Source organism: Salvia hispanica, chromosome 2 (assembly GCF_029641045.1).
Source record: "Salvia hispanica isolate PSC_SH4W2 chromosome 2, Shi_PSC_v1, whole genome shotgun sequence".
Lineage (NCBI taxonomy): Eukaryota > Viridiplantae > Streptophyta > Magnoliopsida > Lamiales > Lamiaceae > Salvia > Salvia hispanica.
Window position 1 is genome coordinate 34259627 of NC_142693.1, and position 13779 is coordinate 34273405.

The 13779-nt window shown below is 38.9% G+C and overlaps 1 protein-coding gene across 1 annotated transcript; it reads left to right on the forward strand.

The window, feature by feature from the left end:
- The first annotated feature begins 9989 nt into the window (after positions 1-9989).
- LOC125219406 (L-type lectin-domain containing receptor kinase IX.1-like) lies at positions 9990-12219 on the forward strand. Its single transcript, XM_048121379.2, has 2 exons — positions 9990-10202; positions 10498-12219. Exons 1-2 carry the CDS (start codon positions 9990-9992, stop codon positions 12217-12219), a joined length of 1935 nt encoding a protein of 644 aa, XP_047977336.2.
- Positions 12220-13779: the final 1560 nt, after the last annotated feature.

Genomic DNA, 13779 nt, shown 5'->3' on the forward strand with positions numbered 1-13779 from the left:
TTCGAAAGAGCTTCACGTGGGTATCTTGCACACCTCAATCGGAGTTTGGTAGAAGAAGTTATGGCCGTTACAAGAACACTGCGCTATCCAGAAACTTACACCCGGCCGGGTGAATTATTACACTGTAAATTCACCCGGCCGGGTACTGTAGTTCTGCGGGAAATGGCCAGAAAGGGGTCGAAAATGACCACCCGGCCGGGTGAATTTTGCTCTTTATAATTCCACCAGGCCCGGTACGCTATTTTGGCGTATTCTTTTGGCAAAAATGCAATTTTTGATGGAAGATTAAAGGGAAAACGCCTAGGGTTTACATCCATTCAACATCTACCGCCTCCAACACTCACACACCCCCCTAAGAACACCTTTGAGAGAGAGAATTGAAGATTTAAGACTTCCAATCGGAAGATTGAAGTTGCAATTCCATAGATTCATTCTCACAGGAGTATCTTAATCTTTTCTCCATGTATTTCATTGAATCTTGTGTTTTAAACATGGTTTTTGTGAAGAACATGAGTAACTAAACACCTTTTTGTAGAATTCTTGGTGAAGACGCATTAATTTCATAGTTTTTATCCAATTGATTTTGTTCTTACCTTGCTCTTGTAGTTATTTGATTATTCTTGGGTTTATTCCTTTCAATTGCTTGATCACCACTTGATTGTGTAGGATTGATTAGATTAATCGGGAGATGAAATAATCAATATGGAAATAGGAATAGTTCACACCTTAATGCAATAAAACTCGGGAGAGTTGAGGATTTGAGTGAGGTCTTTGACCTAATCGATCTTTTAGGAGTTAGGGGTTTTCTCCATATTATCTTTTCACTCCGTGTTTATTTGCTTTTATTTATCTATTCGTTCATTATATGCTTTCCGTAGTGTTAGAACAAAACCAAACCTTTCCCGATTCTCTAGATAGTAGTCAATATTTGTTCGTGGTAGTTAAGTTGATACAAATTAGTCTCTGTGGGATACGATACTCTTGCTTGCTAATTGCTACACTAGCCTCGTACACTTGCGGGTATCACTTGTGTTAAAATAAGTTGAGTCACACCTACATTTGCAATTTTTCAAAAGAACTATTAAGAATATATACATTCAACCTTCTTAACTTGTAGGTCCGAACACATACCTTGGGACGATTTTCAAATGTGTTCCAATCTTCAAATATTAAGTCTTCCACATTGAATTCTGCATCTAGTGTCATACTAAATGGGAATTGGGTATCTTAATATCAGAGATTTGTAGTGGACTTTAATCACATCCCTTTAGCCGATTTGTGCACAAGATCTCTACTTAACCCTTTGGTTAAATGATTGGCTAAGTTATCATGAGTTCTCACAAACTCCACAGATATCACACCATCCATAATAAGTTCACGAATCATGCTATGTCTAACACCTAAGTGTCTTGACTTTCCATTATACACTTGGCTATATGCGTTAGCCAAGGTAGCTGCACTATCACATCTGATAGATATAGGTGATATCGGTTTAGGCCACAATGGAATTTCATATATTAGATTTCTTAGCCATTCAGCCTATTTACCAGCTGCTGCTATTGCCACAAACTCTGATTCCATTGTTGAATTTGTGATACAAGTTTGTTTCTTTGATGCCCAACATATAGCACCACCTCCAAAACGGAATACCCAACCACTTGTGGAAGAATGATCTTCCATATTGGTGATCCAACTTGCATCCGAATAACCTTCAAGAACAGAAGGAAATCCAGAATAAGTCAACCTATAATCCATGGTTCCTTTTAAGTATTTAAATACTCGATCCATTGCTTGCCAATGGATTAAACTTGGATTATGAGTATATCGACTCAATTTTCCAACTACAAAGGCTATATCGGGTCTAGTGCTAATCACAGCATACATTAGTGATCCAATAGCCTTTGAATATTCAAGCTGATTCACAGCAACTCCTTTATTAGGCACGAGTTTTGCACTAGGATCAAAAGGAGTCTTAATGGAAGAAAAATCTTTTAAGTTAAACTTTTCCAACACCTTCTCAATATAATGTGATTGAGAAATGGAAATTCTTTGTTCTCCATGTGTGATCTTAATTCCAAGAATCACATCAGCCTTCCCCATGTCTTTCATCTCAAACTTAGATGACAAAAATTCCTTAGTTTTATCAACTTGATCTTGGTCAGTACCAAAGATCAACATGTCATCCACATATAGGCAAATGATAACCCCTTTACCGGTAGCATCAAATTTGCTATATACACACTTGTCTGCTTGGTTTAATACAAAACCATTCGACAACACCACGTCATCAAACTTCTGATGTCATTGCTTGGGAGCTTGCTTTAGTCCATAAAGAGATTTTACCAACTCACAAACCTTATGTTCATTACCAGGCATGACAAAGCCTTCTAGTTGTTTGATATAAATCTCTTCATTTAATTCACCATTCAAGAAGGCAGTCTTAACATCCATTTGGTGAATTACAAGATTATGTATAGCAGCAAGTGCTAACAATAATCTACTTGTGGAAATCCTAGCAACAGGAGTATAGGTGTCAAAATAGTCAATTCCCTCCTTTTGTCTAAAGCCTTGGATAACCAATCTGGCTTTATATTTGTCTATGTTTCCATCCACCTTCATCTTCGTTTTGAAGATCCATTTACTATTCAAAGCCAGGTGGTAAATCAGTCAGTTTCCAAGCACCATTTTGGATTATAGAGTCCATCTCCTCTTGGATTGCCTCTTTCCAAAATGCAGAATCCCTTGAAGCCATAGCTTCTTTGTACGTCCTTGGATCATCACCAATAGTAAAGAAATATTGATATTGAAAATTAATTTCATTTCTTGATCCTTCTAGTAAGTACAATTGAAAATCGTTTCCAAAAGACTTAGTTTTTCTTGCTCTACCACTTCTCCTAGCATTAGGAGGTGTATCAATCACTTTTTCAGTTACACCAGAGTTACTAGACCTTGCAATCATGTCTCCTGGTTTAGATATAAACGTGAATCTATCCTCATTGCCAAAATCAGCATCCCTTGACTCAATAATAGAGTGCACGGATACATAGTCATTGGGTTCTATGACATAGAACCTATAACAAGCAGAATTTTTAGAATAGCCAAGAAACACACAATCTATACCTCTTTGACCTATGGTTTTCATTTTAGGGTCAGTTAGTCATACCACAGCTCGACAACCCCAAACTCTGAGATAACTCAGTTTTGGTGGTTTCTTATGCCAAAGTTCATAATGGGTTATCTTGTTCCTTTTATTAGGAACTCTATTCAACAAATAATAGGCTGTTAACGTAGCCTCACCCCAAAATCCTTCACTTAAGCCAGAATAGCACAACATTGAATTAATCATTTCTTTCGACGTTCTATTCTTTATTTCAGCTACACCATTTCGTTGTGGTGTATATGGAGCAGTCATCTGATGTATTATACCAGTAGATTCAAAATATGTTGGATCACAATACTCACCTCCCCTATCAGTGCGGAGAACTTTAATCTTCACACCATGATGAAGCTCTACACTTTCTTTAAATATTTTAAATTTATCAAGAGTTTCATCTTTTGAATGGCATAAATAGACACAGCAAAATCTAGTAGCATCATCAATAAAAGTAACTACATACTTTTTATTACCAAGTGATGGAGTCGAATGAAAATCACACAAATCACTGTGTATAAGTTCTAATACCTTAGTAACTTTATTGACATTTTTATTGAAAGGTTGTCTAGTTATTTTAGTTAACATGCAAGTTTTACACTTTTCATTGTTCAACTCAAATGCTGGTATTAAACTCATTTTCGACATCTCTTTCAATCTCTTGTAATGTACATGTCCAAGTCTAGCATGCCATAATTCTGATTTACTAGCACGATTACTAAAAGAAGTAGAAGTCATGCAAACAGAATTATTAATAAAAGAAACATCTAGATTCAACCTAAACATACCACATAGATAACCGAATCCAATAAAAGTACCATGCCTTGATAGAATATATTTGTCACTTTCTAACACTTGTTTATAACTACAATTATTTAACACAATGCCAGAAACTAAATTCTTACGAATACCAGATACATATACAACATTTTCTAATACTAAGGCATTTCCAGAAGTAAATACTAGGCTAACAGATCCTATTCCTTTGATTGGTTCAATTGCAACATTGTCCATCTTCATAGAAGATCCATCTTCAATTGGTTTAAAATCCTTGAACCATTGACGATCCTTGCATACATGACATGTTGCACCCGAATCAATCCACCATGAAAGATCATCATCCTGCACATAAAATGCTTCAGAGATTATTGATGCATAATAATTCTCAACAGAATGATCATTAGGTACAGAAAACGAACCTGATAGCTTTTCAGGATCCTTGGACCCACTTGAACCAGCCTCTTTTTTCCCTTTTCCTCCACCCTACTTACAATCCTTCTTGAAGTGGCAAAATTTGCCACACTTCCAGCAAGTCAGTTTAGGCTTCTTATTCTCATCCTTACTGTTATTCTTGAAACTTCCGTTTCCCTTGAAACTTTCGTTTCTCTTTACCAGCTTTTGAGGATTCACCCTCTTCCACCATGTTCACAGAAGAACCAACCATGTTTCTAGCATTACCAACAGATCCCTTTTCCATATCACGTATGGACTGTTCAATTTGGAAATCACTTCCAAGTTCGACCAAGTTCAACTCCTCCTTCTTGTGTTTCAGATTATTTTTAAAATCCTTCCAAGAAGGTGGCAGTTTATCAATAATACTAGAGACAGAAATGGATTCATCCATTTTTATATCATATTGGGAAAATTTGAGACAGAAATGGATTCATCCATTTTTATATCATATTGGGAAAATTGTCCCAATATCCTCAATAATTCGTTGTATTGTTCCATGACAGACCTCGTATCAACCATTTTATAGTTAGTAAAGTTACCAACAAGAAATTTCTTGCTAGAGGCATCTTCTGCCATATATTTGGCTTCGAGGGAATCCCACAATTCCTTAGCATACTCAACATTTGATACACATCAAATAGAGAATCAGACATACCGTTTAAGATGTGACCACGACATATATAGTCATCGTTCTCCCACTTCCTCCGCCTCCTCGTCTGTTCCAGAGTTTCATTTTCAACAGCCTCGGGCATGGGAGTACTCAGAACGTACACGACCTTGAGATTCGTCAGCATGAAATGCATCTTCTTTTGCCAGCGTTTGAAATCCTGTCCAGCAAATTTATCCAACTTCGTGAAACCTTTCGTTCCTTCCTTCACCGTTTCCTTGTTCGACATTTTCAGATTGATTTGATTTTTGTTATGGAGATTTAGAATATTGAACAAAAAACAGATAATCTGAAAGTCGTGATAAATCACTTTCAGATCAAATCAATTTCGGTGGTTCTACCAAAATATTTGATCGGATAAAATTCAGAGAAAACAGAACTATCTAATGTAGATATCTGAGAAAAGCGTACTGAACCAAACAATAATCGATTAGATTTAATAAGATAAAAAATCGCGTTTCAACAAGATGAACAGCTCGACCCCAGCCAGGGGCTCTGCCCCTTGTACCCCGCTACCCGGGGGCGCTGCCCCCGGACCCCCGTTTATCTAACATCATAATGAATTCAAATAAGTGTGCACTCCGCACCTCCAGACTTATATGATGTCTCATTATGACAATACCGATCAATCAAATTAATCCAATTACAACAGTTTCGAAGTTCTGATGATGAAGGCGTCACTGAAATACAGGAGAAATTGATGAAGTTTTGAAGTTCTTGATGATGAAGGCGTCACTGAAATTGGAAATTCTTCTCTGTTGTGTAATTCATCATTCATGGTAAGTTATTAACGAATTGATTTATTAAGGACTATGATCCATGAATGTAGATCATCTTGATTCTTTGTAGAGTAATATGGATGCCAAATTCAAAACCGTGGATGACTATTGAGTGTATTTTTTAATCCATTTAAAACTTTTTGTGCACATGACACTCCTAGAGAGAGATGATCAAGAGTCAATTTCCTTAATTTGATATTTTTGCTTCAAATCATATCTTTGTTGGTATCATAATTTCATTGAATGTAAAGTGTAAACTCCTACTTATAATAATTCAATGTGCATAAATAAAGAACTTTATTTTATTGTGAACACAATGAGAACTTTAGACACTCTCCCACCCACCACGTTCTTACACTTCTTTGTATCTTCCCATGTATTTAAATATTCTGTCCGTACGTGCGTTAATAAATGTCTTTTTTTTTTTTTCCGTACGACAATAAATATTTCATTTCACTTTTACTATATTTGATAAGTGGATCCTACCTTCTATTAACTCATTTCATTCTTATTTTATTATAAAAATAATATGAAATATAAAAATAAGTCTTATATTTTACTAAAGTCAAATAATTTTTTAAAATATGTTCTAATGGAGTACGAAACATTTAATCATGATCGGAGAGGAGAGAGGATCGACGGGAGGGAGTATGATTTTAAAATGCAGATTCTGAAGAGAGAGAAAAAGTTTTCATTTATTTTATTTTATTTTATTTCCTAGGCTACCTACGACATTCTCCTAGATAATACTCTCTCCCATATCCCACCGTTAACTTACACATTTTTGTATCTTCCACCTAGAGATGTGTTTAATGTATGATTTTATAATCTGCGGAGTTTGAATATGATTTCCTGAAGAGACAAAAAGTTTTAAATTTATTTTATTTCCTAGATGCAGTAGGCGACCTAAGACATTCTCCCATATTTCTCTCCAATTTAATTAACTTCTTCAGAATATTTTTCAGTAATACTAGTTACTCACAGAGGAATTATTTATAAAAATGATTTTATTAATTATGGAGTACTATTAATTATTAATATTGCATTGGATTATGTAGTAAGTAGGAGCAGTATATATTAGAGTAAAAGACAAAATAGTACATTTGCACATATTTATTTTATTTATTTTCATTTTCGCCCCTTCCTTAAAATTATAGTAGTAAATGTTTTATTTATGAAAATTTTCTCATATCCTGGATCTTGGAGGGACTCATTATCCATTAAAACTTGCGCTCATTCAAAAGATTATATATCTTTAATTGCCCGATGTGATATTTATTTGTAATATGAAAATGTACCAAATAAAAATATCCTGCATGGATTAGGGGTTTGATCGTGAGAAGCAGTTTTACTTTAGCATCTTTAAAGATCACATAAGTAAACATATTTGAAAATCTGGTTGAGTATGTGATACGCGCCATTTTGTTTTCCGTATTTAGATTTGGTTGTTGCGTTGGTGGTGGTGTTGATGATGATCTTTGCCTCCTTCAGGAGATAAAAACTTTAGACATTTTCCACCCCTCTATAAAAACCTAGCTTTATGCTCCGGGAAAAAAATATATATATTTTGGGACTGAGGTAGTACTCTCTCCGTCCCATTAAATATACAACATTTGCTTTTCGGCACGGAATTTTATGTAGTGTTATTTTATGTGTTAATGAAGAGAGAGTAAAGTAAGAGAGAAGAAAAAATAGAGAGAGCATTGTTTCCATTTTTAAAAACATTTCATTTTTAATGGAACAAACCAAAAAGGAAAACGTTTCATTTCTAATGGGACAAATGGAGTATTTCTTTAATGAGTCGAGCAATATTATTAATTTTGGCATATACCTATGACATAGGTATACTCTTCTTTCTTGTATTCGGACGGTACACAAGATTTTCAGAAAAACAGAGAGATAAGGGCATCCATAATGGGACGGACTATAGCCCGCCCTAAGCATTTTACTTCTATTTTGTATTTATATAATTTATGCAAATATATCAAGCAAAATAAATAAATAAAAACAACACAATTAAGACAAATCCTACATATACTTAATTAAAAAAAAAAGTTACAAAATAAGAAATTAAAAAAAAATGTGCACAACATATAAAAAAAGGAGGCTAGTCTAGAGTAGTCTCAACTTGCGGCTGAGGCCATCAATCATCCGCTGGATGCGTTCGATCTGAGCCAGGTTAGTCGCCTGCATCAGGGCGTTGTGCGCGTCCAACAACGTCCTATAGTCGGAGGAGGCCACCAAATCATTGTAGGCATGTGCCGCAGCCGAAGACGGGGTCGTGGTCGTGCTCGGGGTCGGGCTCGGGGCCTGGTCAAGCTGCGCAGCGGACGAGGATGCCGCCTTGCCCTTGCCCTTGGCAGCCTTGATGCCAGGGGGACGCCCAGAGGACATCGGTGTGTCGGAACTCTCATCCTCGAACCCCGGATTGTTGAGGTCCATTGTAGATGCACCGCTTTCGATGCTTGTATAATCACCGAAGGTGCGCTTCGACGCCCTCTTCTTTGCCGTCGTCGATTCGGGCAGCATATCTCCAACGAATTTCTGCTTCTCCTTCAAGTGCCCAGGACTAGTAGTGCTTGAAGTCGCCGTACAATGACATGTACGACTGGATTGCTTTGTCGCGCACATCCGCGAGACTCTCGCCGCTGGCCTGCTCCCTCTCGCACTTGTCGTACTTCCCCGCGAACAAATTGATCTGCTTATTTATTTGGTTCCAGTGCTTGCGGAGCGGCTCTCGTTGGCGCTTATAGGCGAACACCGGATCCTTCGAAATATCAATCCAACATCTCGACAAGACGATGGATTCTTCCGGCTGGTAGTTCGTCCTCCCCGGGGCGAACTCTTCATTCACCATCGTAAGCGGCAACTTCTTTGCCTTGGGCCGCCTCTTCTTGGTCGCGGAGCCCGAGGCGGCGGATGCGCGGCCGCGAGATGGGGCCGTTGTGCGGGTGGGAGAAAGCTCCATGTCGGACAGCTTGTACGAGTCCGTGTTGAAATCGGGATCGTACTGGGTGTTGGTGTCGAATGGCCAGTATTCATCAGGTTCTGTACCCGGCCATCATGCACCACCGAACATCGAACTATTCGAACTTGGGTAATCTCCGGGATTCATTTTGTTTGAAATGTAGAAAATGTAGTGTGAATTTGAGAGTGAAAGGAGTGAAAAATGAAGTAAAAAGTGAGAGGTATATATAGATTTTGAAAATTGAATAAAATTAAATAAATAATCGAAAACGTGTGTGCATCGTCCGCGATGCTACAGTGGCGGACGATGCGACGGACGATTGGGCATTGTCCGCGCTTCGTCCGCGATGTCACAGTGGTGAACGATGCGACGGATGATGCATCCTTCGTCCATCGTCCGCCCCACTGTAGATGGCCTAAAGGGTGAGAGAGAGAGAAAGAAGAAACTAACAAACTATAACTTCCATAGAGACACAGAATATTCATGCAAGTATTTTCGCGCAATAATTTGGATTTTGGAGTCTATACATATTACATAATCCCTCCGTCCCACTGAAGATGACTCACTTTCCTTTTTAGTTTGTCCCAACTAAGATGACTCATTACTTAAAATGGAAGCACCTTTATCTCTACTTTATTCCCTCTCTTTTACTTTACTCTCTTCTCTCAACACACAAAATAAATTTGCATAAAATCTTGTGCCGCCCAAGAAATTGGTCATCTTCCTTGGGACGGATGGAGTATTACATATTGCATATAGTGTTCCTACCATTTGATCAATAACATTTCTTACAAAAAGTGAAAATACTGCCTCCCAGCATATTAGTACATTTTTTATTACATACTCTAACAATTAAAATTGCTGTAGCAACCAGAGTAACTGTTGGCTTTCTTAATAAACTGAAAAAAAAAAAAAAAAAAAAGGATTCCCAGCCTTTTTTATGAAATACTCTACAATTAAAATTGCTGTATCAACCAGAGTAGTTGCTGGCTTTCTTAATAAACAAAAAAAAAGGATTCCTGGTATAGATCTAAGTCTCCGTCTGCAATAACATTGGTCAATTATTCAAGTATCCTGACGCGGCATATTACAAAATACTTTAGTTTAGTAATAAATTATTCTTGCACCATTTGATATTAACTCTCACAGACTGCTTATAAACCATGAAAAACCAAATAATTAGCCATTACCATGGCCACATTTTCTTCCACACATAGACTTGTCATCACCTTTCTCCTCTTTCTCACTCCTTTCTCTCTCTCTCTCAACTTCCAATTTCCCCGGTTCAGCCCCGATGACACCGCCATACTCCTCGAAGGCGACGCCGCGATCTCCGTCGGAAAAATGGAGCTCAACATGGTCAGCTACATCTTCCGCGTCGGCCGAGTTATCTACAACGGAAAGGTGCCTCTTATATAATATGAAGTAGTTTCAGTTATCTCTTTTGGTAGTGTTTGGTTTCTAAGATAAACTAATACCAAGATACAATCTAAGATTGAGTTTTGAGATTATTTTAGTTATAAGGGGTTAGCTATGACTAATTATCCCATGATTATCCATCTAGTATTTAGTTGGAGGACTAAATCTCATAAACCAAACATACAACAAATTTAATCTCAGATACAATCTTGCAAATCGAATACCACCTTTGTTTACACTAATGGAGTAGTATTATATTTTTAGTTTCAAATGCCTACAGGTGCCTCTATGGAGCTCCTCCAGCTCCGCAGATTTCACCACCTGTTTCTCCTTCACCATCGACACACAGAAAAATCCGCTGTACGGCAGCGGCCTTGCCTTCTTCCTCGCGCCAGCCGGGTTCCAGATCCCGCCCAACTCCGGGGGCGGCTTCTTAGGCCTCTTCAACACCACCACCACCAGCTCCCCACGAAACCAGATCCTCTCCGTGGAGTTCGACACCTACGCAAACCCCGAGTGGGACCCGCCTCACCAGCACGTGGGGATCAACAAGAACTCCATCGCCTCCTCCGTCACCACGCCGTGGAACTTCACATCGCACGACGGAGAGGCCGCGGATGTTTGGATTGTCTACGTCGCGGCCGCTAAGAACTTGACCGTTTTCTATAGCTACAATGGCGCCCCCAATTCAAGCCTTTCGTATCAAGTGGACATCAGAGAGGTTCTACCTCAGTGGGCCACGGTTGGGATCTCTGCAGCCACGGGACCCAACGTCGAACACAACATTCTCCATTCGTGGGAGTTCACTTCGAGTTTGGATATCGAAGAGAGTTTAGATATCGAAGGGAATAGGAAGATAGCATTAGCACTGATAGTGGGCTTGGCTATAGGGGCGTTTGCTTTGATAACCGTAGCTGTATTAGCATGTGCACTGGTGAAGAAACGGAGAGCAAAGAAAACCCAAAACAGAACTTATTCGAGAACGATAGGAGATGATGATCTCGAAAGAGCAACGGGGCCGCGAAGATTTTCCTACCAAGAGCTTGCTTCGGCCACAAACAACTTCTCTGAAGCCAGGAAACTAGGAGAGGGAGGATTCGGAGGCGTTTACAAAGGACACCTCGTAGATTTAGATATCCCGGTTGCCGTGAAGAGAATCTCCAAGGAATCTCGGCAAGGGAAGAAGGAGTACATCGCGGAGGTGAAGACCATAGGCATGTTGCGCCACAGGAACCTAGTGCGACTGATTGGTTGGTGCCACGGCCAGGGCAAGTTCATGCTCGTTTACGAGTTCATGCCTAACGGAAGCCTGGACCGTCATCTGTTCAGCAGAACTTCAAGTCTGCAATGGAGTCTGAGATACAGTATAGCTAAGGGATTGGCATCCGCACTGCTCTACCTCCACGAGGAATGGGAGCAGTGCGTGGTGCACAGGGACATCAAGTCGAGCAATGTGATGCTGGATTCCAACTTCAACATCAAGCTAGGCGACTTTGGGCTGGCGCGGCTGATGGAGCATGGGATCAACCCCAAGACCACAGGGATAGCCGGGACGCTAGGGTATCTAGCGCCCGAGTATGTGAGCAGTGGCAGAGCCAGCAAGGGATCGGATGTGTTTAGCTTTGGGGTGGTGGCTCTGGAGATTGCGACAGGAAGACGGTCGACAGAGCCGTTGGATCAGATAGGGTTGGTGGCATGGGCTTGGGATCTGTATGGGAATGGACAGATTCTGTCAGGGGCGGATGGGAGACTGGAAGGGGAGTTTGATCGGAGGGAAGTGGAGTGCGTGATGATGGTGGGACTCTGGTGTGCTCATCCTGATTGTAATATGAGGCCGTCGATTCGACAAGCAATCCAGGTTTTGAATTTCGAGAAAGAGGGGCCTACACTTCCATTGGAAATGCCGACACCAGTATATCATGCACCTGCTCTTGCTCCGCCTCCGGCTGGTACCTCAACGGAGCCTTTTATAACCGTCTCTAGTGTCGATGTTGGCAGATAAACTGTTGGTGTTTTGAAGTCTTCAGTTATATTATGGTGGTGTATACACCACTATAATAATTTGAGTAATTCGTTATAGTGTCTCTTCTTATTTGTTTTGTTTTATTCGAATCGCACCTAATTTGTATTGTTTGAATTTCAACGAAATTGATTTGTGAAATGGGGTATTTAGATGAGTTGCTAATGGTGTTGTACTTTATTTTTGTGATTATTATCTTCCATTTGCGATCATAATATATTTTAAAGTTAATTGCCCAATTGCCTCAACACCGACGACTATGATATTTCGTACATGGAGCCGACAACTGATCCCCTCTCAAGGTGGCTACCGGCCCGCGCACAAAGCCAATTAGAAGCTTCACCTGCAACGATGCCAACAGCTAGGCGATCACCGATCGAGGCATCGATGAGAAGACGTTCAAGTCCACCATGAAGCTGTATGAGAAGTCCCAAGACGAGAAAATGCAAAAATGTACCATGACATGATCTAGACGCTACACTCAAAATTGGGGTTTTGATGATGTGTTTTTTCATTTTTGTTTCTTTCTTCTACTAGGTGTTTTTTTTTCCTATGTACTCTTTTTTAGTATCAGTATATTTCAATATTATGTTTAATCTATACAATTTTGTTATTTTATTTTATTTGCTAATTCAAAAACATTAAAAACAAGGTAAAAATTAGTTGGTGAAATAAGTTGTCGCTAATTGGAGGTGTTATAAATGAAATTTAAAACGCGTTAATGTGAAAAATAGGTTGCAGATTTAGAATTTAGAAAATGGGTTGCTGGTGTTACACGAATATATTCTTATTTACTAACCTAAATGTGACTTGAGTCTTATTTAAATAAAACGTTGGGCCTGTTAAATAAATTAACCTTGTACTATACTCCTATTATGAGGCTGAGAGACTGGTCTAAGCCCAATTACATCAATTCTTTCCCCTGCTAATATCTGCCTCAGGCCAATTACTGAGAAGTGCAAAAAGTTCTGAAGTAATATGCTGATACTATTAGCTAATAGGTATGTCAATACTTGTATAGAATTTTCTTTTTGCTGCATAACATACACAGAGAAATTCAGGGAATCCGAATTTGGGGATCATGCCAAAATTCTGAGATTACATAAACATGTCATGGTGGAATATGATCATCCACATACAGCAAAGATAGTGATAATAATTCCATTTTCAGGGCAGATAAATCGGTACTAGAGTAAACAAATTCCATAAAGTATGTCAGTGCATGAAAGAAGTAAAAAGACCTTCTCCATCAACATGAATGCTTCCACCTTCAAGAATCATAGAATGAGAAAACCTTGGAACATTTTCAATTTCCACAACCTACAGTGAAAAATGTAAACAAGGAAATTGTGAAGTGATTATTGTAGGTCCAACAAAATAAAGTTGTCCACGTCTAATTGCAATTTAAAACTTAATCAACCTTATGAGCTATAAGTAAGTCAAGGCTCCAATCATCATAACAACCTTCATCCACGCCTAGAAAGGAGGAACATGTTTATTAAAACCTTGGGTAGATGTAGCTAAGATAAATTCATAATATAG